Source organism: Mchenga conophoros, linkage group LG5 (assembly GCF_057382185.1).
Source record: "Mchenga conophoros isolate Kocher_MC1m ecotype Shallow Benthic linkage group LG5, M_conophoros_male_GT1.1, whole genome shotgun sequence".
Classification (NCBI taxonomy): Eukaryota; Metazoa; Chordata; class Actinopteri; order Cichliformes; family Cichlidae; genus Mchenga; species Mchenga conophoros.
The window spans coordinates 35521323-35548916 of record NC_140530.1 but is presented as its reverse complement, the minus strand read 5'-3'; the positions used below and the strand labels follow the sequence as shown (position 1 = coordinate 35548916).

Below are 27594 nucleotides of genomic sequence, written 5' to 3'. Positions count from 1 at the left end.
TAATTAAAACAATGACTGGACAACATTTTTTTTCCTGGTAGTCAGGAGGCTATCTGTCTACTATGCGATATAAAATCTTGAAGTTTCCTCACGTGTGAGAAATCAGTAAAGAAAATATTTGTTTTCTTAATATAAATTTATATTTTATATGTATGTCAAGTACGCAAATGGTTATATGTATAAATGTTTTTCCCCTAACTTGTTTATCTTGATATTCATGCTAACATTTCACTTAAAATAATAATAATTATTATTATTATCATCCTTTTACAGAGAAACAGCAAAAAACTGCACCTTTCCCTGGTGTTTTTGATGTTAACGCTAGGTTTTGAGGTTTAAGCTAAAAAGCGCCAGAGGAGCAGATTGAGGTACAACTGCACATCATGTGGTTGCTGCTGATGAGCCCGGCGGAGTGACGTCAGCCGCAAGGTGAGAAGGATAACGTGGACTGAAAGCGGAGGAGAGTGTATCCTCGGTCATCTCATCCCGTCCCATCTGCTTGTTGTCATTATCACTCACAGAAAGACTCGCTGCTGCTGCTGGACTACATGGAAACACATTCTTTCCACGCTCGGTCGAGCCTTCGGACACCGGGGGCGTCGACAGCATTTTCACAGGTAAGGAAACCGGTTTTATTTGTTGGACGCGACGCTTTGTTTCCACTTAGCCACCTACCCTCCTTTTTTCTAGTTTGGCAAGCACGGTGATATTTTTTTTCTGGTTAAAACACAAGTCTTATCCTACACAAAAAGGCTGTCTTTATTGAAAATATTTCTAGAGCTTTGTGCAATTTTTCTATTGCATTCGCTTATAAAGGTTTCTGGTTGCTAGGGTCTCTGAACCTGTTACTATGGGCGTTTTCCGCCTCACGTGCAGCTGAGAGCCTGAGCCTATACAAAGCGTTGATTCCCCTAATTTTAATCGCTGCATATTATGGTAGCAGTATGCATTTGTTCATGTTTTAAGCCTATACTCTTTTTAGACAGTTTATAAAATCTAATATTGGAATATATTGATATGTGTTGAGGAGGATATTTTAGGCTTCATCTAAAAACTGCAGGTTCTGTGTTCAGTTATAGATAAACTATGTAGACACTTTCCAAATCACCTCAAACACATCCTTGGTGCTTCAGTAGTATTTGTTTATTTATTATGAGCCCGATTAGTAGTCCCATAAACCTGTCCTAGTCTTCCTGGATTTTAGTTAAAACAGCATTACATTACTTTAGGACACAACAAACCACAACAACATGAGCAGTTCCAGCAAAAACTATTTTTAAAAAGTTACTTGTTTACATTTTAAATATTGATTTCAGTGTTAATTTAGTCATTAAGGGTGGATCAGTGTTTTCATTGCTTTACACAGTATTACTTTGGCTCTACTTAATGCAGCTGCATTGTAAATGTTTGTAGTGATAGGCCATTTAATAACAAGCCTAACAAGTTCTTTTTTGGGGGGCGGGGTAGTAGAGTCTATCCCCCTTCAAAAAAAGGACATAGTTGGTTAATTACCTGTTCCGTGAATTCCCTTGTTGTAGCAGTTAGCAATTATGTTAAGCATTCCCTATCACAAAATACCTTAAATAAGTAGAATACAGCTCAGTAAAGTGTAACACAATATGTTAAAACAAGTATGTAGAAACTAATTTGAAATCAGTACAGTGAAATATATTAAATTTAACAAACCAAAATAAAACAGGATTAATGCTTTTTGCTGTTGGTTTTCAAGTTAAGAAAAAAAAAATCTCTTTCAATCCATTGCTTTAGACTGGCATGTGTCTACAGTTTTGTGTACTGTAGTGGTAGACCCTTTAATATCCTGGGTTTTATGATTGCTATTCACATGGATAAAAAGATGTGGCCACTGTGAATGTTCTCTGTAAACAGGAACAATTTTTGCTGCACTGGTAAGAGATAATACCTGCAAAAGCTTGGCCAGTCGGTGTTTGCTTCCAGGTCCAAAGGGTAAGGGTAAGAGTCAGTGCAAAATACCTCTGTCTTGTAATCCACTTTAGCTCCATATGGCAGAGGAGAACGTATTCTAGCTTTCATTGCCATTAGACTAAGCCCTGCTCTGCTCAGCGAACACATCTATGTTCTGGCAGCCTGTCTGTTTTCAATAGAGAGAATATAATGATGTCAACGACTTGGGATAGCTCAGTAGGTAGAGTGGTGGCCCCATGATCGGAAGGTGGGGGGTTCGATTCCCCTGAACAGCTACCCTGAGGTACCCCTGAGCAAAGTACCGTCCCTACACACTGCTCCCCGGGCGCCCAATGGCTGCCCACTGCCTCACTGAGTGAATGGGTTAAATGCAGAGAGGGATTTTCCCCACGGGGACCAATAAAGTACACTTTCTTTCTTTCTTAAATATTAAGACTTAACCTGTGACATCTCATCGCTTCAGTCGTTGCCCTTTTCCAGCACCAGAGATGACAGTGTGTGTTTGTGAAAATGCTCAGTGAACGAAATGCAGTCACTGAAATTGTTTTTCTTTTTTAACCTGGTCAGAAGAGATCTGGTTACATGCTGCAGATCATGTTCCTGATCATTTATTGTGGTTATGATCGTGTAAGTGTAGGGTTTCAGGAAAACAATATCATTGTATGCTTTGTTGCCCTTTCACTGCCAATTTATGAAGTAGAACTGAAAGTCAACAATGAAATACCTTGAGCCTGATCTTCTGTGTAGGGTGGGGAAAGAAGGAATCTTTTCTAAGAATGCAAGCTGTTATCATAAGCCTTAAGGTGATTATTATTTCTTATGAACCAACCGGGCTTGTGCGTCTTTCATGCCAAGCATAGTCTCTTGAAGTTGTAAACACAGCAGAACTCGCCATAGTTAGTCCATGTAAGCCCAGCTTGCCTAAAATAAATCTTTCTAAAACCTCAATGAGCCAAATTGGAAATGCTTTACTAATTAACTGAAGCTGAACTGTTTCAGGTAACCTACTTTGAGTTCAATCATGTCATGAGAAGCAAAATAGAACAGCAAAGTAGTGCATGAGCCTCTGTACAGTTTTAGTCGGACTTTTAAGGTTTTTACATTTGGTTCAGTCTCAGAGCTTCACCCAGGGACGCTGAGTGATGCATCGCTATGTTCATATGAGCAGATAATGAAAGCTTTTCCCCAACTCACTTCCCGTCTGTGCTTTCAGAAGGTCAACCACACGGCCCCGATGACTTAGTGTGCCGAGCTAGCGTGGAATTCGATTGCTGCAGCTCAATTCTGCCCGTCTGTATGTATACAGTGAAAAAAGCATGTGCATGACTCATTTTTTTCCCCATCCAAGAAAGTGTTTTGTACATGTTCACCAAATGTTTGCCTCAGTGGTTTCTGTGGAATTGTACTGGTTATGGTTGCTCTAATAAAAACATGCTAGCATGGGCTGCATGGTTATTTGATGATGCAGTTCACCACATCGCTTTGTTTCTGTGAGCTTCTGTGTCAGTAAATAAGCGAGCATGCATCTGATACACGGCCAGGTTTTTGACTGTGTGTGAATATGAGCTGTTGCCACTCACACTGTGTCATCATTTGCTTGGATCTGGAGGTGTGGATGAGTCTGCCTCAGTCTGAGCTGCATGGCTATTTTAGTTTACATTTTTTAGAATCTCTTAGCGAGACAGTTTCCATTAAGAGAATCTGAGCAGGACTTTGAAACTGATGTATTTTAATGGGAAAAGTCTTCTTAAATGGTCCAAATTCTTCCCTTGTATATTAATTGATGAGACCAGTCTGCTGAAAATTTGTGTTCAGGATATGAAAACTTTTGTCCAGAAACACAAAACTGTGGAAACTGTGAGGCTTTGTGGCTCTATAACCACATTTTATCCTAATCTGTCATCTTTTATCTTTGAATGTTTTTCTTCCCCACCTGTTTTCTCCTTCACTTCCCTGTCTTACTCCTCCCTTTCCCTCCGCTCCGCAAAGGCTCAGTGGTCTGTTTGCCAAGAGTAGAAGAGAGCAGGGCATGAGGCTGAGCTGGCTGTCACATGCCATCTGCGGGGTCACATGAAGACACGCCATCACGTTCTCTACTCTCCTTTTTTCCCTGGCGTATCTCTGAGCCAAGGAGGATTGGCAGATAAGGTGTGAAAGGGGCTTGAGTTCAGAGGAAAGCCAGTCAGCAGTCAAAGTCAAAGAAGACAGCCTGATTCTAACTTGCAATTTAGTGTCTACATAATTTTATTATTGCCTTACAATATAAAGCGCCTTGAGATGACTGTTGTTGTGATTTAGTGTTATATTGTTATTGAATTGAATTTAAATAGTTTAGGAAATCAAATACAGAAACAGGGACCTCAGAGACTTCAGGTTGGCGTATTAAAATAAACAAAGAAAAATAAGGAGTGTGTTAGTGTCAGCACAGAGCGGATGAGAAAGCTAGAATCTGAAGAGGTGTCCCTGCGGCCTTCAATTTGTTTTTGTCTTGTTAAACACAAACTGAGTTTTGAGAGTCACTGGGACCACTGCCAAGCGCTGAGATGCCAGTAACACAGAACTTGTATCAGGCTCGCCAGGTAAACTGTCAACAGCAGGACGCCGTGTGTTGAGTGACTGCCGTGACTTGACATGTTTATTGGAGTAGACACGGAAGCTGTTCGGTGGGGGAACATTCTTGTACAGGAACTAAAATAAGATTTACAAACAGAGTTTTTTTCATTGTGTTAGTTATGATACTCTTTCTTTTTACAAAAATCTAAATGAGCACCTATTTCATTATTTTTACACCACACCTCACTTTTATGTAGGCTAAATGTTGATGGATGGGACAGTGATGTAGTGGTTAGCACTGTCCACTCACAGCATAACAATTGCAAGTCCAAAGAAATGCATGTTAGTTAGATATGTAGGAAGTTAGTTTTCTGGAAGATTCTTCTATGTTTAACATAACTGAAGCATATAGGAGTCCCACGTTATGTCATAGCCGTCTCTACGTTTCTCAGAAGACACCATTAAATGACGAGCATCTATGTCTCTAATTGTTTTTCGTGCTCAGGGCTAAAGGACAAGTTAAAGACACAGTTTTGCAGATTCCTATGCTTGGGTTTAAGTAAATCAGTAAGTGAATATTGTAAAGGATGTTTCACATTTTTCTTTGTTCCAGTAAATGATGTATCTCCAGCACAAGTTAATCCAAAACTTAATTCCAGCCATAGGGCTATTAAGACAAACATGTTACTTTCTGTGCTCCATCCATTTGTTCAGCCCACCAGCTCGAGTGCCGTCCCTAAAAACCATTCATATGGTATCTCTCCTCTGTTTGTCCCAGCCTCGTCAGCTATTCAACCAGTCAGCTTCTAGCCTTGCCGAGCCCCCCATGGCGACCTCCTTTCCTGCCTCAGGATGCGAAGTAGTGACGTTTCTGCCAGCACAGTCAGACTGTCCTTGTTCTAATGTGTTTGTGCATTGAGGAGATTACAAGGAAACAGCTTGCCAGGGGCAGGCAGCTGCTGTTTCCTACAGCTTGCAGCAGTTTCGGGGGACAACAGCAGGATGCCATGGGGGAGAAGCGGCTCGGCGGCCCTGCTGCTGTTCTCTGGCAGGGTTATTGGACGATACAAGGCCAGGTAGGATTAGGCTGTCGGGGTCTGCTGAGGCTTGCGGCTCAACTCTAAGCCAGCTGAAATGTGGTGTCACTTTTGTTTGTGTGTCTTTGATTGAAAATTTTGTTTTGCTTTTCTTTATTTTTCCCTTTTTGAAGAAGTTAAAACATATAACTTTATTGATGGATTCATATTTATTATTTGGACGAATAATATATAAAAATTTGTTTCTTTATGCTCTTCTCTGTGCACCTTGGTGGTAGGTGAATCTCTATTCTGGTGCGCTTTTTTTGTAAGATTTCGGTGCTTTATAGATCTGCTACATGCGTTTGTGATTTTCCATGTCACAGATCTTACATGCTGGGATGACTTAGGAAAAAAAGCATTTGCTCAAGGCTGTGTGAGCTAATTGTCGCATTCTCTGTACTCTAAGAGGCTTTCAGTAGAATTCAGCTATAAGGAAGAAACGCTGTGTTACTACACAGACCTCTTTTTCAGTGGATTGCAGTATTCCTTCACCAGAGTTGTTGATGGGGTTACTTTGTGTTTCCCACCGTGCTGAGCATGAAGGTAGACAACAGGGTCACGTTTTGTCCATTCTTCTCTCAGAGTGGATGGCTTCCTGTTGATACTCTGTCTTAATAGGAGGTCTATTCAACAAAGAACAATTACAGCTGCATGACATTTTCAGTATTCCTTTTTTAGCATTAGTATGAAGCATGTTCTTTGTTTTGTGGCCAAGCTACGTGGCTTGCTGGCAAGCTGAGGAGTATTATTACCCGATTTAAAATTAAACAATGATTCTTTTCCTCCTGGTTCTTGAGTCAGCGTGGGAGAAAATTCAAAGCTAGCTTTATTCCTCTTTATAATCCCTCATCTGAGGGGAGTTAGAGGTATTTTTAGCTTGAGTCCTGCAGTATTTTCAGTTTGTATGAGTCTTTGCACAAATTCAGAACACAGCAGGCATGGCAACTTTAATGTATGAGGATATTTCTTCAAGATTTTATTAAAACAAACAAATATATAATCTATCAGTAGACAATATAAAAATGTTTTAGGCCCCTTCCCCCTCATTTACCAGGTGTTTGTGTATTCACGTCCCCAGCTGATATGTAGGACATCAGCATGACAATAGAGTATTGAGAGAGCGAGGATGAGTCACTGATTGAGTGAGGCCTTTGGGGGTTACATACTCACAGGCAATGTTGACAGACCTGTTGCACTTGAGAAACTTTCACTTTATGTTCCTCTTACTCTGTTGTGCGCACATACAGCACACACATCATATCCTCTGGTCACATTACAGTCATTCTTTTTCTAATCTTTACCCGTGCCCAAGTATGCAGTTGAACGAATGCGTCTTTCTTCTACATATAAGGTATGATTTGATGCAACCTACTGCATCATTAGCTGTCTGACCGCACGTTTGTGCAATTTGTCAACACTTTAAAGCTGGGTTTTTTGTTGTTGTTTTTTTAAAAGGGGGAAAAACTCATCATTAGAAACATTTGATTTAATTATTTCTGGTCACATACATTGAAGAGGGGATTAAAGTGCTTCATCTGGCCATCTAAGAATCCTTGATTAATGAGCTTAACAAATGTCGTCAGGCTCATGCTCAAAGGTCAGTAAAGTGTCTGAAGTGCTATAAACATGTGATACAACATAAAACAAGTAAGCTTTTGCTCAAGGGTTCATTGTTTCTGTCCACTTAGGCTACTACTGTCCTAAAACAATGACTGTTTTGTGTTTCAGGGTAAGCATTTTAAGCCAGGTTTTGAAATGTGACAGGTCATAGATGTCAGTTTGAACCAGTAGGGAAGAAGATGGCAGTCAGGCGTATAAGGCAGGGCGCGTCACCTCGGAGTAACATGGGAGGGGACAGGTGTGAGTGATGTCTAGATGCTCACGGAAGTCGTCACTCCCTCTTGCATTCCTGCTCGAGCTTAGAAACATGCCACACAGCCTGAGCCACACTAAAGACGCTTCCTGTCACCTTACAAGAAACTAGAGCTGCGGACAGATTCGCTTCGCTCTCACACAGTGTTCATCAACCGGGACTGGATAAAGCTAGATTTTGTGCAAGACTCTAATTCCTGGATTTCTTTAGGAATGTGGATATGGGAGGTAGAGCGGAGGTAGTGGTGAACACGCTCATGTCCAGCATGCCCAGTACGCATTTTTCACGCTCCACACCGAGCCGCTTAAGGCTCCGTCCACAGACTCAATGGAAGGGCAAGCGCGTGAAGATATCCTTTCACAAGATGAAAGCCAGGTAGGTGTGAGAGTTAGAGACGGAGCTGGCTCACAAGAGCTTTGGTGAAGGTTTGGAGTGCTTTCTGTTCTTGAAGAGAAGTGGTGCAAATGACAGGTTCTGCGGTAAAAAGAACAAAAGGTTCTGCGAGGTTACGGTAGATTTACTTTTCGTTGAGAAGTCTGTACTTACAGAAGAGTTTTAAAAGGGTGACTCTCTTTAGATTTTTATCCCAACATTTATCACATGTGCTAACTGTCTCACAGTTTACAGACAGTCATTGGTGAGATATAAAAGAGTTTCACCTGGGTCACATATGAACTGCCAGGTTCGTATGTGATGGTTTTCATAGCTGCATGTGAGTAATATAATGAAGCAGCTTTTGTGTGAACAATAGCCTTTATTACATCACTGATTATTTATTTCATGGATGTATCATTATTCGCTTTATGGTCAAACTAACATTCATACTCCTATTGGCTGGAGAGTTTTGATCAGCTTCTATAAAGTATCTTTAATTATTAATTTATTCATTTAAATCTGAGTGGAGCTGGTAGAGGTAGGTGTTACCAAGATGGTGTTTATTATATAACTCTCGAACAACTGAAAATTAGTCATCAGAGGAGACGGGAATATGTAACTGTCAAAGTTAACACATATGCCAGACATCTGCTTCTCAAGCACTTGCAAACTGCATAAAACAGTTGGTCTCTGGCATGCCTTGTGGTATTTTCCATTGTTTTCTGATCGTTATCAGCAGACAAACGCATTATTGAAGGCTTGTTGCCAGGATCATTGCAACTATAAAACTGTTGGGTTAGGGGCGATCGTTGCTCAAGAGTTGGCAGTTCGACTTGTAATCGGAAGGTTGCCGGTTCGAGCCCCGGCTCCGACAGTCTCGATCGTTGTGTCCTTGGGCAAGACACTTCACCCGTTGCCTACTGGTGGTGGTCAGAGGGCCCGGTGGCACTGGTGTCCGGCAGCCTCGCCTCTGTCAGTGCGCCCCAGGGCAGCTGTGGCTACAATGTAGCTGCCATCACCAGTGTGTGAATGGGTGGATGACTGGATGTGTAAAGCACTTTGGGGTCCATAGGGACTAAGAAAAGGGCTATACAAATACAGGCCATTTTACCATTTACTATCAATCTGTGAAGGTGGATTTATGCATCATTTTTTGCAGTTAATTTAATGTCTGTTGTAAATAATTCATGATCTGAATTCTTCACGGTTGTGATATATTTTGGGAAGAAACATTGTTTGAAATGTTCCTAAAATTGCTGAAATATTTGAGATTTTCCATTGAAATTCATTGGATTGGGGTAGGTACTGTCAGCTAGTCTGTATCCTAGAGTACTGCATGTGTGTTGGAATGTAGCCTCACTAGTTTCGAGATCAGAAAACAAATGGCAAGAGGCCATTTGGTTCACAAATCTCTGTGGAGCTGTTACTTAATACAATTTGACAGTTACGAAAAATAATTTTTATTTTAATTCAGTAGAACCACTTCTATTGTTAATAATAATCTGTTTTAATAATCTGGTAACTGATGTATTCATGTTTAATGGTGATGGATCTTGGAGTACAAAGTGCAATATCAGTGAAGAACAAACTTATATAAACTTTTGTGTCTCTGTTTCTCCGTGCTGTTACTTTGCAAGAAAAGAACCGATCATTGAAAATCTGTTGAAACTCACACCTCTGCCACCACCACCCGTGCCCCGCCTCCTCTGAAACTGGTTAGGAACACTACAGCACAATATGGAATAAAACTAACCAGACCTTGCTTTTGTTGACTGGTGGCTGATGTGGGCATCTGTGAGGAACATTTCGATAAGCTCACCAGAATTACAGCTGAAAGTATGACGAGTATTTTCTGATAAATATTACTTAATGATAAGCCACCAGGCATTCCACAGAAATTCCCCAGCATGCTTTGGTATGAGTTTTAACATTTGGTGACTTGGAGAATGTGACCAGGCTGCACACCAATGGAGTGAATCATTGATGTGCAGTCAGGCTACTTCCTGTGTCTGAGATCGCTGGGTCACATTTAATACTGGAGGGTGCAAGTGCATCTGCCAGCGGAGTGTGTCCTATTGTTGGCACAGAGCAGAAACCCTTGTTTTTCAGTTCTGTGCAGGAAATACAGGCTGCTTTTCCTTGCATGTGTACGGAAAGGAGACTCCAATCAGATTTATTCATTATAGAGCTGCATATTTTGTCTTCCATTGTTAGTATGTGACATTCACAGAAGGGCGTAACCCTGAGGAAAACAGATTTCACATTGTTACAGTGACATCTAGTGGATTTGTGGGGTACTTTGCCTCCGGGCCACATTTCACAAGAACAATAGAGACCCCCCTTTGTGTCCATTTGCGCCGTCTCTCTCCACACTCCTGCCCTCCCTCCATCCCACTCCTTTTGTCTCTCCATCTCTCTGGGCTCTTCCGGAGGATTCACCCTCCCTGCACCACCCCAGTCTTTGCCATTCATCCTGCGTTTGTATGTGCCTTTGTGTTTCTATCCATTTGTTTGCATGCATGCGTGTGATTTCTTTACGTGTGTGTATGTCTGCACCAGAGATCCCAGCCCCACCGAGATGAGCGTGGAGCCTTGGGCCAGCCCGCAGGACCAGGCAGCTGCTGAACTCTCTCACAGCGAACACACGGACACGCCGCCCTCTCAGGATCAGGAGCAGCACCCTGATAAACTCTGCCTGGACTCGTTCTGGAGTGAGGTTGAGAATATCCAACAGGGGAGTGGCTACGCAGACGACTGCAGCAGGAGAGATTCGAAACACTCCGAAGGTAAATACTGCAGATCCTGCACTGATTGAGGAGTAATGTAAAGAAAGAGCTGAAAAAGACACTCGCTTTAGTTTATGTGATAGCATTATAAACATTTAGTGCTTAAAGCAGCTGCTAGTGAAGAGTCTCCATGAAATGATGCATTAGCCATGGCAACATATCAGGTTTCTCTCATGCAGCAAAGTAGTGCTTGTCACCATGACAACACCATCAAACAGTCTGTGGCAGAGACTGTTTTATATGCAGGAGCCAAATAGCCATTCATGAATACTGACTTCTAATAGGAGTGCTTTTTTGTTATGCCCATTCAGATGATCTGATTGTGTTAATTCAGTGGATCCTTTTCATGTCACTTTGTAACAGGGTGCTCTTTTAATTTTGCTACTAATGAATAGTGAGTGAGTGAGTGTTCAGTTTTATGTTTCTTATGGCTGAACATTCACTAACTGCTGTATTAAGTGTTGAAGAGCAATTGTTTTAAACTTCGCACTCAGCCCAAGTTATCATTTTAAAGCCTTTGGACCACCTACAGTTGTTTATACTTCAAGTTTAGTTATTATAGATCACTTAGACTGCAGCCAACTGAGTGAACTGTTGGCCTTGTAATATGTTCCCTATTTAGAATTATGGATATAAAGAGAAGTTTCATTAAAGGTTTTTTTTTTAATCTATTGGATTGGTTTCCTGGTACCCAATTTACATGTTACTTTACATTTTTAAGCAAATATTACCAAATAGTGTTCTAGTAAAGCTACATAGTTAGTTGTAGTAATTTAGTATTATTTGAAATACACAAAACTACTTCAGAGTTAATAGGGTTGAGTCATTCTGCATGTTTAAATGCATTTTATACAGATCATGTCGTTGTTGGTGTTTTTACATCCCAGCGTTATATTTATGTGTTTCAGAAGGAGAGCAGGAGGAACAGTGGTTGGCCGATGCTGGCTTGTCAACCCTCATCAGTGAGGACACTGAGACAGTAGACAAAACTGCCCTGCTGTCCACTCTGACCAAGACGCAGGCTGAAGCCGTTAAGCGTCGAGTAGAGACCTACACGCTCCGCAAACGGAACAAACCGCCACCGCGTGACGTTCGCGACATATTCAGCTCACAGGTCAGGATGCTCAAATACTGAACCCTTGACTGTATCTGAAGAAGGAAATTGTGCAGTAATGATTGTTTTACATTGTAGAATATCAGCCACTAATTAAAGGAAAGCAGGTAATTTGTATGCAGCTTTTCTTGATACACGCACATCAGCTGGTTTCCCGGGTTTCCGGTTTCAGCACTGCTGCAGAAACTGTGTGAAGGTTAACGCAAGTGCAGAATATCTGTTTCTCATGCGTTAGATTATACAGTAAAATGTAAGAGACTCAGTTCCCAGGTAACTGTCGTGACACATTCAGGGTCTTCTATTGTTCCAGCGATGCTGTCTTGTTTGATGGAAGAACTGATCTGTCACAATGAAGGCAAATCACATGTAAAGGCCATGCTTTGTCCTCAGAGACAGCCTTAGAGGGGAACAGAGACACTGTTCTTCTGATCCTTATCAGTGCTGTATCAAAGGAAACACCCTGCACAGACCATGTCCCTTCACTTAGTGGACACAGTTAAACACACACTTAATTCCCAGGGGTAGAGAACACACATAAAGCTGATATTTATTAGTGTGACTTATTGTGGAAACTAACATGTCCGTGATCTTCCTCTACAGACCCTCGTGTCCGAGTCTCAGCATAGTGAAGACCCAGCACAAAACAGCATGGCATCAGTAGCCAAGTCACCTTTATCAGGTAAGAGCTGCTCACCTTACTTAAAAAAATTACTAAAGGGAATAACAAAGTGGTGGAGGCACTTTTTAGTCTATTCTAAAACACTGGCTGAAGTCATTTCAGTAAAATAATTTAATCAAACTTTTCTTTGAGTACCTGACTCAAACCAACACTTTGTTTGGATTTTCCATCACCATTGTGTCATTTTGATAATGACTCACATGTTTAACTGCAGTAGATGATGAAATCAGGTGAGCTTCGGATTTCTGGGGGCCTGATGAAGGTAGCTCAGGCCATGGCTGCGTCATCTGTTTTCTCATTGGTTCATATTAAGCCCTGGATAACCACTGGCCTCTGCTTAATGCTGCCTGTGTGTATTTTTTTTGCCAACTTGACAATCCTGTTTCTCATTTTCATTTTTTCAAAAGTATTGAACACATGCAGACATCTGATAGCGAGGAACAGTGATGATTAACACAATAGCATACTTGTCTTACAGATGAACTTTTGGCACAGTTAAAGGTGTTGTGACGTCAGTATTCTTGTTTTTATGTGCTTATGCAATGATTTGTTTCCCTGATTTAGCAGATAAGACACAAAGTCTGTTCACAGAACATTTCCTCATATCAGGGCTTCCTGTACATTTTTGTCCTTATCGTTCTTTTCTTCATATTATACATTCCCTTTTTATTTTGGAGGTTAGTTTTGTGACATTTCTACAGTAGTCTTGCCTGATTGAACTAATAGGCCGGTGTTTGTTTATGGAAATGTTTTCTGCTCAGCTGTGACCCCAGAGCATCAGCGAGGTACTCCCAAAGATGAATACTTCATCACTGATGTGGCTTATTGTGAACAGGCCGTCATCCTCATCAAACAAGCCAAACTGCCACAGAATAACAGCCAGCGCAGGAAGGAGGACGGCACCCTGCCCGTAAGCACCCAAACAGTTTTCACCTCTCACACTCATTTTCTAGGACAGCTGCAGCTTTCAGAAGACTTCTGGGGTTTAAATATGTTGCTTTCTGCTTTATAAATGTTCTGGTGATAAAATATATCTACTTGTACATTTATTTCTTTTGTTAAGAAAAACTGTTGGCAGAAAAGATTTCAAAAGAATAAGAGAGTGCTAGTAACAGCGTGATTTGCGCATCAAGTGGGCAGTTTAGTTCAATTTAAGCTTAGCTGTAAAAGAACTTACTGTCACTGCGCTGATGAGCGGCTTGTTTCACTCAAACCTTCATGAAGATAAATGACAAGAACAGATTTTTTCTAAATGTTACAGCATGTTTTGCCGAAAGCTTTTAAGTCTTACAACATCTTGAGGCCTCAAATATTCAACAGCATCACCAACCGGCAGGCTGTTATCAGAAAAAAAAACAGTAATTACAGCTATATAAGGAAAAAAATCAAGGGGTGAGGGCCACACTAACAGAAACCAGTGTACGTTTCAGTCGCTGATTGGATTAAGACTTTCATGTAAAACCACATGCGCACAAACACACACACACACATAAATGTTATTATAAGCCATTTGCAACAATCAGCGCTCTGCTGTTAGATAACAGGGTTAAGGAGATAAGGAATGATGGAATTAGCCAGAAACAAAAGGAGAGTTGTTGTGTCACAGAGTCCAGCAGCTTTATTTTTCTATTTCAGGCTGAATAAGTTTGCTCTGAAAAAGGGCAGAATTAGTGGTTTTAATTAGTGAGGTTACATGTACTAACACACTACATAGAGATAAACTTATGTAAAGTACATTATAATTACTTTATTATTTACAGAAATTAATTTGCATGTCATGCTTGTTCTTTTCATTTTTCCACTTCCATTCTTTTTTCTCCCTCTTTGTACATTTTCTGTATTCTCTCCCTCTTCACCTCCACTTTCTAACTTTCAACTGCACTCTGGCCCCCTTCTGCTTTTCCTCTCCTTCCACTATCGCCTCCCCAGCGGGTCATCTGCCCCAAGTGCCGTCTTGGAGTGACTCGTATTCAAGATCTCTCCCACGCTGACATGAAGAAGGTGCGTCAGTTGGCTCTCATCGACATGACGGCGCTGTGCGACCTCCTAGAGCTGGAGGTCAAAAGGCACAAAACTGGCAAGAGGAAAAACCCAGGTGTGATTTCATTCACCATCAGGTCGTTACAGGAAAAGCACACATAGAAATGTTTGAGGCATACTGTGAGGGTAGTAGCTTTAAAAATAAACACACTGGAGAGAAAATGATGATTTTAACTGTATGTTGTGTGTTTAGATTTTGCCATCTATATAAACCTGACAGCTTTTTCACTTCCGCCAACTATTCCTGTTGTTTAACCGATAGTTAACTAGTTTAACAGTGGTCATGTCCGGTGTACTGACGAGTTGAGTATATTCAAAATCTTTTTTACATGCGTATTCTCCACACAGAATAGCACGAAAAACTAGACTAAACTGTGGTTACATATTCTTTAGAAACAATCAGTCATAAATAACCTTCAAAAATGTGGGTTAGCAACAGTATAGCAAAAGCAGTGACCCGTCTCACACAAAACATTGAGACTTTGCCCCGTATTCTGTTCGAGCCAGATGTTTATATGAGGGCAGGCATGACTGACTCTTTGGTCTTTCACAGAGAGCCCGCTCTTTGGAGTCCCACTGGCCACGCTGCTGGAGAACGATCAGAAACTGAAGCCCAGCGCTTCGATTCCTCTCTTGCTGCAGGAAGTAAGAACTCTGAAAAATATCTGTGTCATGTGTCCTAAACAACATACATACTGTTTGTGCATATTGTGTTCTATATATGATGTTTATGATTCAAATCTGTTGATCGCACAAACTTCACAAACGTCTTCGAATCAAAATCAGAAAACAGGCCCCGTGTCCTCTGCATCTGAAACACTTTGACCACACCCTGTTTGTAGCAGCAGTTACTGAGTATAACCAGCAGAGGTGATCGAGAGATTCTTATCTAACGATGCTCAACTCTGCTGACGTCTTTCTCTCTCTCTCTCTGCAGTTGTTGTCATTTCTGGAGAAAAAGGGAATCGATTCGGAGGGGATCCTGCGTGTCCCAGGATCTCAGTCCAGAATCAAGGTACAAGAGCAGGGTCTACACACCTCATTACTGTAATAAATAACTGGATGTTTAAAGCAAAAAATAAATTAAAAAATTTCAAACCAGCCAAAATATTGACACTGTAAAATGTCAGAAATTCCAGATCAATACAGAGGAAAATCAAATGGCTTCTGCCAACTTTAACTACAGCTGACATTTAGAAAAACAAGGTCCAATGAGACAAAATCAATACAGCTTTTGCAGCTGCTGGTGTAAAGCAGCGCTCACGATAAAGTATTTAATTTCTTACACACTCAGGTGACGGTGAATCAATTAAATATCAGCAGCCACTAGAGGGTGCCAGTTAGCTCTAAAGAAGGAAAAACAGCTAGAACAGATGCTGGGGTTGATGACAGCAATTACACAGAGAGATGTAACTGGATTGGTATTTGTTGAGTTTATTGTTTTGACAGCAAATCAAACAGTTAAAATGTATTAATGCATTTAATGCTTACACAGCGTGACCCACCGGCATCCACTGGCATTTGGTGTTTTGATTTCTGCTCAGGAAGACTGAAATGCTAACACATGAGTCCAAAATGCAAAAAGTACAGGAACAAAGACCATCTGACTAAGATGAAGAGAGGAATATATACTTGATGACTGGAAACAAGGCACAGGTGGGAATGATTAAACAGGTGAAACTAATGAGGGCGAAGCAGACAGTCATAAAGGAGGAACAGGAACAAAAACAGAAATGAGAAACCTTCAGAGTAGAACAGGAAGTAACCAAAAAGAGTAACTTACAGTGAAACATGAAGACAGAGACGGGGAACACAGATTAAGATGAACAAAATGAGCACAAACATTATTCTATGAAAGTTTAACAAAATTAATTTGATTGAAACTATAAATAGATTTTAGTTTAAGTCTAGTCATCCAGTTGGTCCTGTTACATATTTTCTGCATGACTTTTCAAACACAATTAGAGCTAATAATAGAAAAATGTTTGCAGCCTTACACAAGGCACAAATAAAGACTGTTGTCAGTTAAATTTGCACATATACAGATGCACTTGAGATGAAGTATGTGAAAGTACATGAAACACCTTTGATACCTTTGTCCTGAGGTCCATCATCATGAATACATAATTTATTACTGTAAAGGTTTTAAATGCATACAGGTCAATGTGCTTTCAAATTGTCAACGCTGAGTTATGCTGAAAATTTTAAACGATGACTGATCCTTGACATTATCTGTGCCGGGTCGATAGTTTGAATCAACATTTATGTCACGTAGCTCTTAAACCGCCATCTTTTGTGTCTGCAGCTGCTGCAGCAGAACTTGGAGGCCAACTTCTACTCACGGCATGTCAGATGGGATGAAGTGAGTCCGAACGACGCCGCTGCACTGCTCAAGAAGTTCATCCGTGAGCTGCCCGCTCCTCTGCTCACCGCGGAGTACCTCAACAACTTTAGCGCCGTCAGGGGTCAGTCAAGACTAAGTGACAGCTCTTGCTGGATAAAACATCTTTTGTATTTGTGTTATATTTGTGGCACAGTGTTGTAGCACACTGTTGTATAACTAAGTATTTTGGATTGGACGAGAACTGTGTCTGATGTTTGTATTAATCCTTAAAGGTTTTCATTTTTAGGACAAGGCTTTATATTTACAGTGCAGCCATACAGTCAATCAGCATTTCACCGCTAAAGTACCCGAGTATAACTTTGGATCATTCATTCATTGTTGCCAGGTTGTATCAAATTACTGTACAGAGCATCAGCTCTTCTTCCCCTCCTCTTCGCACTAATCTGCTGCCCACTTTCACAGACAGCTCAGCAGGATTCACATCATAATTATAATTATATTAATTATAATAAGTCTCTTCACCTCGACGGCAGCGCCGTGTGACACTTATCTATTCTACTCTGGCTGAAAAATTAAAATTAAGATGAACAAGTTGATACCATTTTAAGAAGTATCCCTGCACTGCCACAAATACATGTGCAGTGACACAGCTGTACTGTAGATCAGTGCATTTACATTAGTTTCACTTTAATAAAAATACAGATTGATATTAATAGAATCTAGCTGGTGTGTAGCTTGCGAGGAGGATCACTGCGATGATGAATGATGTGCGACCGCAGAGACATAAGCTAACAAAGCTAATGGCCACCTGTCACACTGTCATTAATCCTTAGACATACCATTATTCTTTGTCAAACAGAGGAAATGAATTATGTGTGCGTGTGTGTGTGTTTGTCTTACCTAGTTGTTTCTTCTTTTAGAAATCACAGAGCTGAAACAGAAACTCCACATGCTGAACCTGCTCATCCTGCTGCTGCCCGAGCCCAACAGAAACACACTAAAGGTAAAGACAACACAACACAGACACAAACAGTGAGTCGTGCTCTCAGACGCAGTAAAGCCTTTTTGTTCTGGCAGAAATCCGTGCTGCTCCTTATTGTGGGCTTGTTCGATAATGGAATATGACTTTTCTGTTCACATACCACCTTTGTGCTTTTTATTTACTATATTTACTCACTTTAACTTGTTATGATTTCGTTTAGGAGCACAGCTAAAACAGGTCATTTTAATACATGTTAAGTCAAAGTCAAACGTTGTCTTTACTCAAAAACGAGAAAAGTTCTTTTGACGGCATAAATATTAATAACTTTATATTGTTTTGTGCTAAAGGACTCACATACTTTTAATGCTTTAGTCACATTTTTTTTAATACTTGCAAAAAGTTGTAATGCTGCCTAACATGTAAATAAAATAACAGCAACAATGATTTAATCATTTCGTACTATATTTTAAACAGAAAATGTTCATCACAGCAAATTTCATCAAAGCATTTAGAGATTCAGTGGCTTTCTTTAAAGAAAATAAAATGCTGTAATCTTCATGCAGTACTGCATTAAAAACAGACACAAGTCTGTCCTGGAAGTCGGTGCGTGGGCTCAGGAATACTTAGTAAGTGAACGCTGTCTGATAACTTGATATCCAACAAGTCCAGTTAAACCTCTGGATCAGAGCTCATGTAAGATGTGCTTTGGAAGAACATCAGGAAGAACACTAGCTTATTATTAGCACTCAGTTCAAAGGCCAGAATGTGTGAAAGCTTCACATCTGTCTCATTAATGCTGAACAGCAGTGTTGGTCAAGTTACTTGAAAAAAGCAATCTTCCCCAAAAAAGTAATCTTGTTACTCTACTGATTGCTTATTTTCAAAAGTAATTAGTTACTTAGTTACTTTAAAAAAAATTACAACCTGAATAGGTGATAAAGCGATAGATCTTTCAGCCCAATTCTATTTTTTCTGCATAATCCATCATATAAAATGTAATCAAATGAAAAAGTCTCTTTTTGAAACTAGTTTTATTAGTTTTAATCTTTTAAATTTACGCATGAAGCAAACATTAAATTATATGCAACATTCTCTGACTGGAAGAAATTTGTTTAACATTTACATTAACTTTTTTCTGCATATTCCAGCATATAAAATAAAATAGTTTTTTGTGTTTACACTCTTTCAAATAAATGCATGTAAAACACAGCAGAAAAGAAATAAAATCAAACACTCAGCAGTCCTGTTGCTCTATTTTCACCTGTATAGCAGGAGTGGGGCAGGCGGAGGTTTGTCCTGGTGCAGGTGTGTCCTAGCGGTCAGTGGAAGGATCTGGGAGTTTCATATTCCCGTGGCAGCGTACTGTCGGTGCTTGAGCGGAAGTTTAGGGGGTTTTTTCGCTGTAAAAAGAAGTTTCCTTCCCACGCAGTGAGCAGCGAAATCTTTACTTTTTACGAAATCAAACTTAAAGTAAGGTCAGTACTTCCACGCTTTAAACGCTGCACGTCATACTCTCTGCCGCATTTGTTACCATATATTATCCGTTGTTGATCTGCACACAGCTGTTGCCACGAACGTCGCACTCGCTTACGTCATTGTCATGAGACACTCGCAAAAAACTCCAGTTTTTAGTAACGCAGTAACGCGGTGTGCTTACAGGAAAGTAACAGTAATCTAATTAGCTTTTTTGCAATAGTAATCCCTTCTTTTACTCGTTACTTGATAAAAGTAATTGGATTACAGTAACGCGTTACTTGTAACCCGTTACTGCCCATCTCTACTGAACAGTAAATACATTTAAGGATTCTCTCTTTCTCGGGAAAAGCCTTTTTTATTTATTTTTTATCAAGATGATACTAAACCACCTTCTGCATTGTATTAATCTTTCAATGTTAATTTAATGTCAAATTTCTAGTATTTTGTAGTGTTACATTGTTCCTTTCACTTGCATGCACATGAAGAAAATCTCCAAGTTTCAGAGCCAAGTTCAAAGTGTAAAACGCTACATGAATGTTACAGAATGTGTGAATGACCCCACGTGTTAAAACTGTACTTGTGAACAACAGGCTCTGCCACGTTTGATGTCACACTCTACAGACTCTACTTAGATTTTCCACAAATGTATCCAGGATGACACTTGACCAAAAGCACTGTTTCATAACACATTACTGTATTGCTCTGCTCCTATTCCACATTTTAAACACTCTGCTCTGTTATATAACCGCTTGCATTAACCATGACTCATTTTCACTAAACACAAGTATGCAGTCATCTCCATTTATAGCAACCAGGAGCTTAAAAGCCACCTGAACTAATTACTTTGACTCCAGCGTCACAGCTGAAACTTTCTGTGCATTAGCATACTTCTCAGCAGAGGTGTTGCAGATGATTCATTCACTGTAATTATTCACTTCATCGTATTTTGTCCTGCATCTAAGTGCTCTCTTTTCTTTTTGAAAGACATTTAGCTATAGATCAGTGCATTAAAGCTCCAAGCTTTAACAAAAGGAAACCTGTATCTGCATCCGTGTTTGCTTTAGGCTCTGCTGGAGTTCCTCAGTAAGGTGGTCTCCAAGGAAAAGAAGAACAGGATGAACTTGTGGGCCGTCGCAACCATCATGGCTCCCAACCTGTTCCTGCATAAGGCTGTCCCAAGCAGACTAACTGAGGGTGGAGAGAAAGGACAGGCGGAGAAGGCGGCGGATGTTATGAGGCTCCTCATCCGCTACCAGGACCTGCTCTGGACGGTAGGACAGAGATCTGAACCTGCAGCTCCTGAGCCACATGCAACTCCTTTTGTCGATCTCCATAAACATTTACATTTTTGATTTATTGTTGTTGCACGTGATTCTTTACATTCTCAAAATGTAGTAATATGCAGCCTATACACCAATAAGCTAATAGTATCGTAATAAACTAGTATTCTGCAAACTAAAATGTGCATCAAAGCTTAGGTTACTGCTGGCCTACTGGCCTGCTTGGTCTGCTGCTGGAGTAGAGTCTGAATCAACCAAAAATCTGATTTTGCAGCTGGTACACTTCTAAAGTGTTGTATTCATTATCATTGTGGGCTAATTTTAATTTAAATCACTGCACAAACACAGGCAGGACTCAGAGCCGACGTAACTTTCTAGCTGGTCAGTTTTAAGCAGTAGCTATTTTTCCTCAACTTCTAAAGAAAATTATTGTATTTTGTATTTTCACCCCCTGCAGAGTAGTCATGTGGTAAAATAGTTTAATTATTTGCCCCTTTTGGGCTCATTTGTACCTAATAGACGTGTTACGTCCCTTTATAAGTCCCAAATGTATTTTGAAGCTCCACGCAGATATTTTTGTAGGGATAGGTTGCCAACTCCTGCTGTATTTACTTCACAAGTTTAATTGGTTTGACAAGGTCACTATAGAAACTTCCAGAGTGAGGCTGTGTTTTTGTTTTTTTTCCTGCCAAACAGTGTGTGAACATTTCTTGGCATGAGACAAACATTGTGTCATGTTGCTCCTCTCTCCAGATCCCTAATTTCCTCATGAGCCAGGTGCGTAGGCTGAACGAGAACAGTAACCGGCGTTACCAGTTATACGATCGTCGCTTCAAGAACCTGCTGAGAAAGATTCACACGGACAGCAGGGAAAAACCGGAGAAAAACTCCGAGGTGAGCTGGTGTCACAACACTGTACTGCTTCTTTCACTAGAGACGCTGCATACCAGGCCCGAAGGACCATTTTATTAGAGTATTAGAAACTTTCAGTTGGTTTTTAAGACAACACAGTAGGTTTCAGCTGGTGGTGGAGCCGGACAGATTTCTGACATAAGCCGGTTAGGGATGAACAAGTGCACCATGTTTGTGGGAACTTCTACAGTGAACTGTTTTAGCAGTTCCCTAAATTCCCTTTGTAGAAAGAAAGGCATAAGTGTTCAGCTACCGAGAAATCAATTTCAAATACAATAACTGTGAGATTTTATACTATATAAGTATCGATGCGTTTGATATTCAAAGTTATTCCAGATGATGACCAAACAGGAAGAATAAATTGTGCTCTTTTTGTGTCCTGCAGCCACATCGTACAGTGAAAATCCAGGTTGGAGAACTGGAAAGCAGCACGATGGATTATCAGCTTAACTTAAATTCAAGAGCCTCCGACCTTCTCGCCCAGTTTTACCGCCAGTTCCTCAGAAGCCCTGAAAATGGAAAGGGCAAAATGCGGAGGTACGATATCACAATATTAAAAAAAATGTTTTTAATGCATCCAGCTGTGTTGCACGAATCTGTCTGCTCATACATGTGATTAGTTAAAAACAAAAACAGACCCTCATGCATGGTGTCGCGTGCGTGTCTCTCAACAGGAACGGCTCGGTGGCGTATTCGGACTGCGCCCTGTACGAAGTGGGCGGGAATATCGGTGAGTGAAAGTGTTCTCCGACCGGTGCAGCACTGACATTTGCGTGTCTTTCTGCTCACTGAGCCCACGAGTGTAGCAAGGTCTTACGTAATGAAGTGTACAAGCACCAAAGAGACACGAGCAGTGCATCTGCAGTTATCAGAGCAGACAAATGCTTATTACACACATGTCTGCGCGCTCACATGAGAGCTGACACAGTACAACCGAAACTTTTTGTAATCTGCACTACTTTTGTGGTCGAAAAACTCTAATCTTTATGCTTTAATACAAGTACAAGGATTAGAATTGATTAACAGTCAGCACATTCATAATCAGCTGACAGAAAAATGGGTAGAAACCATAGAGATGATATAAACAAGTTCATATTCTTTTATTGTTAAAGGAAAAACAAAATCGTTATGAACATTTTTGTAATGATCCTTGCCATAATTGTTTGATCCATAAATTAATTAATTGATATGTCTTGAAGTTCACTTTTTGTGTGTTATTTCTGCAGGTGAGCACTGCCTAGATCCAGACACACACCTTCTAGATTTGTACAACAGCAATCCTGGAGGAGAGTGGATCATCAAAAGGAGACCCAGCGGCAGCAGGGGGCTGTGATGGATGGACTGAACGAAAACTCAGTTTCAGACTAAACATAAAGGCATCAAGGTCTACGGAAAAATCAAATCCACACAGCCATCACTTCTTCATATCCTGTTCATCCCGTGAGCAACAAGCGAGAGGGAGACAGATGGAGGAAGCGGGAACGGATAGATGGAGAATCTGCCTGGAGCAGAGCCTAAAAACTGTCTGCGATCACACGAACACACACTACCCTCTGTCTTTCTCTTCCTGCCTCTCTCCATCTTCTTCTTTTCCCTTCACTACATCATTTCTCTCCTGCGTTGCAACGCTGAGAGCCTAAAGCTGCCGACGCGACTCATTACTTCCAACAGAGAACCTGCTGCACAGAAAAGAGGAGAGCGACCGGCTGGACAGTTTGCTTCGCCATCTTTTCTCTCAAGCAATCGTATCCAACCATGAGCGAGCAGATGGGGATGCAGAGCACCTCTGGCTATAGAGAGCTCACGCCCTCTGTCAGGCCAGCATCTGCTCCACAAAAGTGTTTTTCTATCATGATTTATCAGGGCTTTGTAAAAAGCTCAAACGTGATACAAGAGTTTTATGTGCATATTTGAAGAAAATTTATTGTCTAATGCTAAAAGTCAGCAGAATACAAGATTTCATTTGTAAATATTTGCCCGCCTGCATCTCCAGTGATTAAGCTATTATTACATCATCAGTCTCCAGTGTTACCACTGCTCAGTCACTTATACAGCCAGTTCATACAGATAACCCTGGATATTCAAGTATTCAGTGAACAAGGACACATGTAGCAGGTCAACTTTGTCTTATTATGAAATTCTGGATTTCTCAACTTTTGTCAGAAAAAAATAGTTGACCATGAAGTAATACATGAGGTGCTCCATACCTTGATTTCTTTGTTCACCCACCAGTGTTACTTTACCATAAATCAGGAGAAACACAGCTTTTAAAAGCTGATTTCTTTATTCTTCTATCCTGACTTAAGCAGCAAGTTTTCCTATTTACACATTCTCTTTACATCTAGAGCTACTCGTAACCTCGTGTAAACAAATTTGAACATAAAACCCTTGGATCATTTTTTTGAAACAAAAATAATGAGAAAACAGCAGCATGACAGAAGACACTGGGCACTTAAGCTGCTGGAGCAGAAGCTAACCTGGAAACAGACAGTTGATCCAGATCGATCCAGATTGATTTTGCAGCTTTGATGACTTAAGTAAACAAAGACTGGGGTTTGTCAGTGTCAACTCCCTTCTTCACCTGTGCCATTCAATGAGGGAAAGAGACCCTGATGAACTGATATCCCTTTATCTGTGAAACCCTGCGATCTCCTGGGCATTAAAATAAAAAAAAAATCCTCGGACTTCCTGAGCTGCACAGAGCAGCGCTCAAAGAGACTCTCTTGGACACCACGAGATTTGGTGTTGTGACCTCAAGGACAGTGACTGTACCTCTAAAGGGAGTTGTAAAGGACACACAGTGAAGCTGGTCTTCTCGTCTTTTTTTAAAAAACACACGAATGAAGGCGAAAACGAGCAAAGTGACTCATGGGGTGTACTGGGATTATTATTATTATTATTATTGTTATTATTTATATGAATGTAATACCGTTGTTGCTTCTTATTCAGTGAGTATTGTGTAGGATAGCGAGACTCAGTGTAACAGTATGATGTGTTAAGCTGCCCATACTCGGTGTGGGAGTTTGCAGTGTTTGTGTTCATAATTGTTCGTATGCTGGCATTTTTTTAATGGATCTCTTTACATCTGTTAGTAGGAGAAGTTGTATAAATATGGCTCATTCATACACACTTTAAGGATAACCCTCTGCAGTAGGACTGTTTGTTGTGAGGCTACTCAAAGCTTTTTCCGAACGCAGTCGAGCAGCAGATGAATGTATTTAATATTTTGTACCGATCGCCAGATGTGAATCGTTTGCTCCTCGCAGACGGAGCCATGTTGGTGCGCCGCGGCCATTTTGTGGGAAGCGTTTCACACACTCCACTCGATAGACGGGGTAATGACAGCCGGCCCGCACCCGACATCTATCAACACCCTCCCCTCCATCTCTGTCACTTCCCTGTAATGGACCATAATGGCAGCGCAGCATCAGAAATGCACACGGAGGAATCGCATTTCTTTGATAAAGCAGAACGTAATAAATGGGCGTTATAAATTCTGCTGCCCTGGACCTGATGACAGCAGTGTGTGTGTGTGTGAGTGTGTGTGCATGCACGTGTGTGATCAGCTTCATTACACAAGTCCAATTGGCCCGTCCCAGGGTCCCAGGCACAGTTCAGTGCCTTGGCACAAAGCGAGCTGATGAAACTGCCTTCTGCTGACAATCAGGAGAACTAGGTCACCTCTGAAGCAGCATCCCGGAGGGCGAGCACCCTGAGGAGCAGAGCACGTGGACACGCATTGTCTAAACCCACACGCTGAACAACAGCGTAAACAGGGGCACAGGTTCACACTGCAGCAGCTTTCTATGATCTATGTTTGTATGTGAATGTATTTGTGTGTGTGTGTGAGTGTGAGAGAGAGAGAGGACGTTTCCTCTCTGAAACAGTGTTATCTGTGTGATTACCCAGGGACTCTCACACAACTACATGAAGGACATTTACAGTTTTTAATATATCTGTGAAAATATTTCTTTTCTGTAGAAAGAAAAACTTTTGAAAAATGTTCCTTTTTTTTGTCAATAAATGTGAATCTCATGTTGTGTGAAGCATGATTTATTTTTTCAATATGAGTTAATGGCTGTTGGAAAGATTGCATCAACAAACGCATCATTCATCAGCACTACAGTTACAACTGCCACCTCTCATCCATTCCCTGTGTGCTTATGCACCAGCAGAAAACGGAAACCATAGACACGTGTGTGAAAACAGAGAAAATCTGGTGGTGAAGCATTAGTTTAATCGGCTGCAATAATCAATAGAGAGATTAACCTGGTAATGTGGGCGCGCGAAGAGGCCAGAGCTGCTCTGTTCCTTGATTAATCATCACCAGCTCGCCTAGAAAAACCATTTACAACTAAGTGCCTCATCAACTTCAATTATTCAAGGTCTCAGCGTGTCCAAAAGGGCGCTTGGAAGACAAAAAGAGCAAAACTGATGTATCATATACTGTTCGATCATTCATTCTTTCAGTTTTGGTTTGCAGAAAATTTGATTTTAGAGATGCATTTGATATTTTTGGAGTTAAATATTAAGCTTCCGCAACAGCAGATGGAGTTCGTTGTCTTATTATTGTATAAGTTTGTAATGCCAATGTAAGTGTGTAGAATATATCTTGACAATTGTGATTTTTAAAACAAAATCTAAAAGAAAATGACAAATATTTCACACATAATCCCAGATTCCCCTTCAGACCCTACTTTTCTGAGAATGTGCTGTGTGTTTGGTTCCTTTTCAAGCCCCATTCACTCATTTCTGACAACAAGAAGAAAAAAAATCAGACACAGCAGCCAGCCTGCCAGACGTAGGCCCCTTTGGCCTGCTCCAGATCTAAATTACTGTAATCAGCGGATGAATAGCAATCAGCAGCCTTGTATGAGCTGCTGGCAGAACGCCTGACCCCCGGCTCTCTGCACCAATCAGACCGCCACATCCCATTCACATCTAATCATGACGTGCGCTCAGAGCTCGCCACTTCCCTCACAGTTGATGGAGGAAGCACTCTTCTCCTCCTTTTTATCTTTTTGTGTCAGGTTGACCGGATTGAAGAGGGGATGACAGTTTTAAATGAAGCTCCTTCCTGTGCTTACGTGGTGGCAGCCACGGTTTCCCTCCTGGCACTGGCTGTAGAGGAGCCACCACCAATGACAGCTGACAATTTGCACAAAAAAGTAAAAGTTTTTTTCAAATTCCTGCTAATGATGAGTTCAAGTGAAGCAGGAAACAGCATTGCTCTAAAATTAACAGGTTTACGGGACTGCAGCTCGTCCTGATTGGAACAGGATGAGCGAGCGGAGAGTTTGAGCCAGAAGAAAACCTCACGGTCCTGATTACAGGTTTAAACCGGCTGAGTTAGAGTCAAGTATTGCTCGCTGTGAGTCAGGGCCTTAAACACCACTGTGTTGCCTTCGGTAATGCGGGGGCTTTATTCAATTGAGGAGGACGTTTTATGTGACAAATTACACATTTAAAAAACGCAGCTGAAAGATTTCTGGAGCTCAAATTAAGGCCTTTTAATCATTTCTATATTTAAACAAACAAAAGCAAAGAACAGATGTTACTCAAATGCCTCCCAAAGAGAAAAGCAAATATTATTATTATATTGAAGCCAGTATTTCTCTTATATGTCATATATTTGCATGGCAGCATGTTTAGCCTTCAACAGCAGAGCTTTTTTTCAAAAAATGACTGAACAAATTTTATTTTGGTAAAACCAGAACCACAATAATCAGACTTCACTTCATTTTACAGCTCTGAAAAATTCAGCATGTGCAACAAGGCACTCAGATGAAGGTTTTAAAGTCAAGATCGCCTTCATTAACTCCAGTAGTTTAGACCTGATACAACAGTTACTTCAGTTGGATGTTTGAGCTTTGATGTCCAATATGACGTGTGCAGAGTCTAGTTTGTTGACTTGTGCTGTGTAGTTGAGCATTAAAAAGCTTTTTCTTTTTAAAAAAAGGTTTGAAATACATATTTTTTAAAACATTTTTCTTCATAGGGGCTTATGCCACTTAGATCAAATGCCTAAAACAAGTGTTCTAAACAGGATTTGCCAAACTGCTGGGTGACGTCATAGTGTTCAAGCTTGCATTAATACAAAGTGCAGTGTACAAGTTAGGTGCAGCAGGACCAGGTCGGGTATTTGGCTCTGCAGTGA

General features: G+C 40.8%; 1 protein-coding gene across 5 annotated transcripts; it reads left to right on the top strand.

The window, feature by feature from the left end:
• The first annotated feature begins 419 nt into the window (after nt 1–419).
• On the top strand, nt 420–25477 carry arhgap40 (Rho GTPase activating protein 40). Of its 5 annotated transcripts, XM_085275130.1 has the most exons (18): nt 478–617; nt 3158–3238; nt 3934–4092; nt 5276–5573; nt 10384–10610; nt 11519–11724; nt 12325–12403; nt 13165–13313; nt 14333–14498; nt 14997–15088; nt 15381–15458; nt 16749–16908; nt 17708–17790; nt 20310–20516; nt 21279–21419; nt 21823–21974; nt 22112–22167; nt 22664–25477. In XM_085275130.1, the coding sequence occupies exons 4-18, from the start codon at nt 5500–5502 to the stop codon at nt 22768–22770; spliced, it is 1977 nt and encodes a 658-aa protein (XP_085131256.1). In that variant the 5' UTR covers nt 478–617; nt 3158–3238; nt 3934–4092; nt 5276–5499; the 3' UTR covers nt 22771–25477. The 5 variants fall into 5 exon arrangements, with proteins under 5 accessions (XP_085131260.1, XP_085131256.1, XP_085131257.1 ...); XM_085275131.1 differs by lacking the exons at nt 3934–4092; nt 5276–5573; XM_085275134.1 differs by lacking the exons at nt 3158–3238; nt 3934–4092; nt 5276–5573 and having other exon boundaries at nt 420–617.
• The last annotated feature ends 2117 nt before the right edge of the window (nt 25478–27594 follow it).

Bases quoted from the DNA above. Each gene is read 5' to 3' on its own strand.
- arhgap40 (XM_085275129.1), top strand. From the start codon at position 7,670: ATGGGAGGTAGAGCGGAGGTAGTGGTGAACACGCTCATGTCCAGCATG. The intron at 7,825-10,383 runs GTAGGTGTGAGA...TGTCTGCACCAG, and splicing joins TTTCACAAGATGAAAGCCAG to AGATCCCAGCCCCACCGAGA. The intron at 20,517-21,278 runs GTAGGACAGAGA...TCCTCTCTCCAG, and splicing joins ACCAGGACCTGCTCTGGACG to ATCCCTAATTTCCTCATGAG.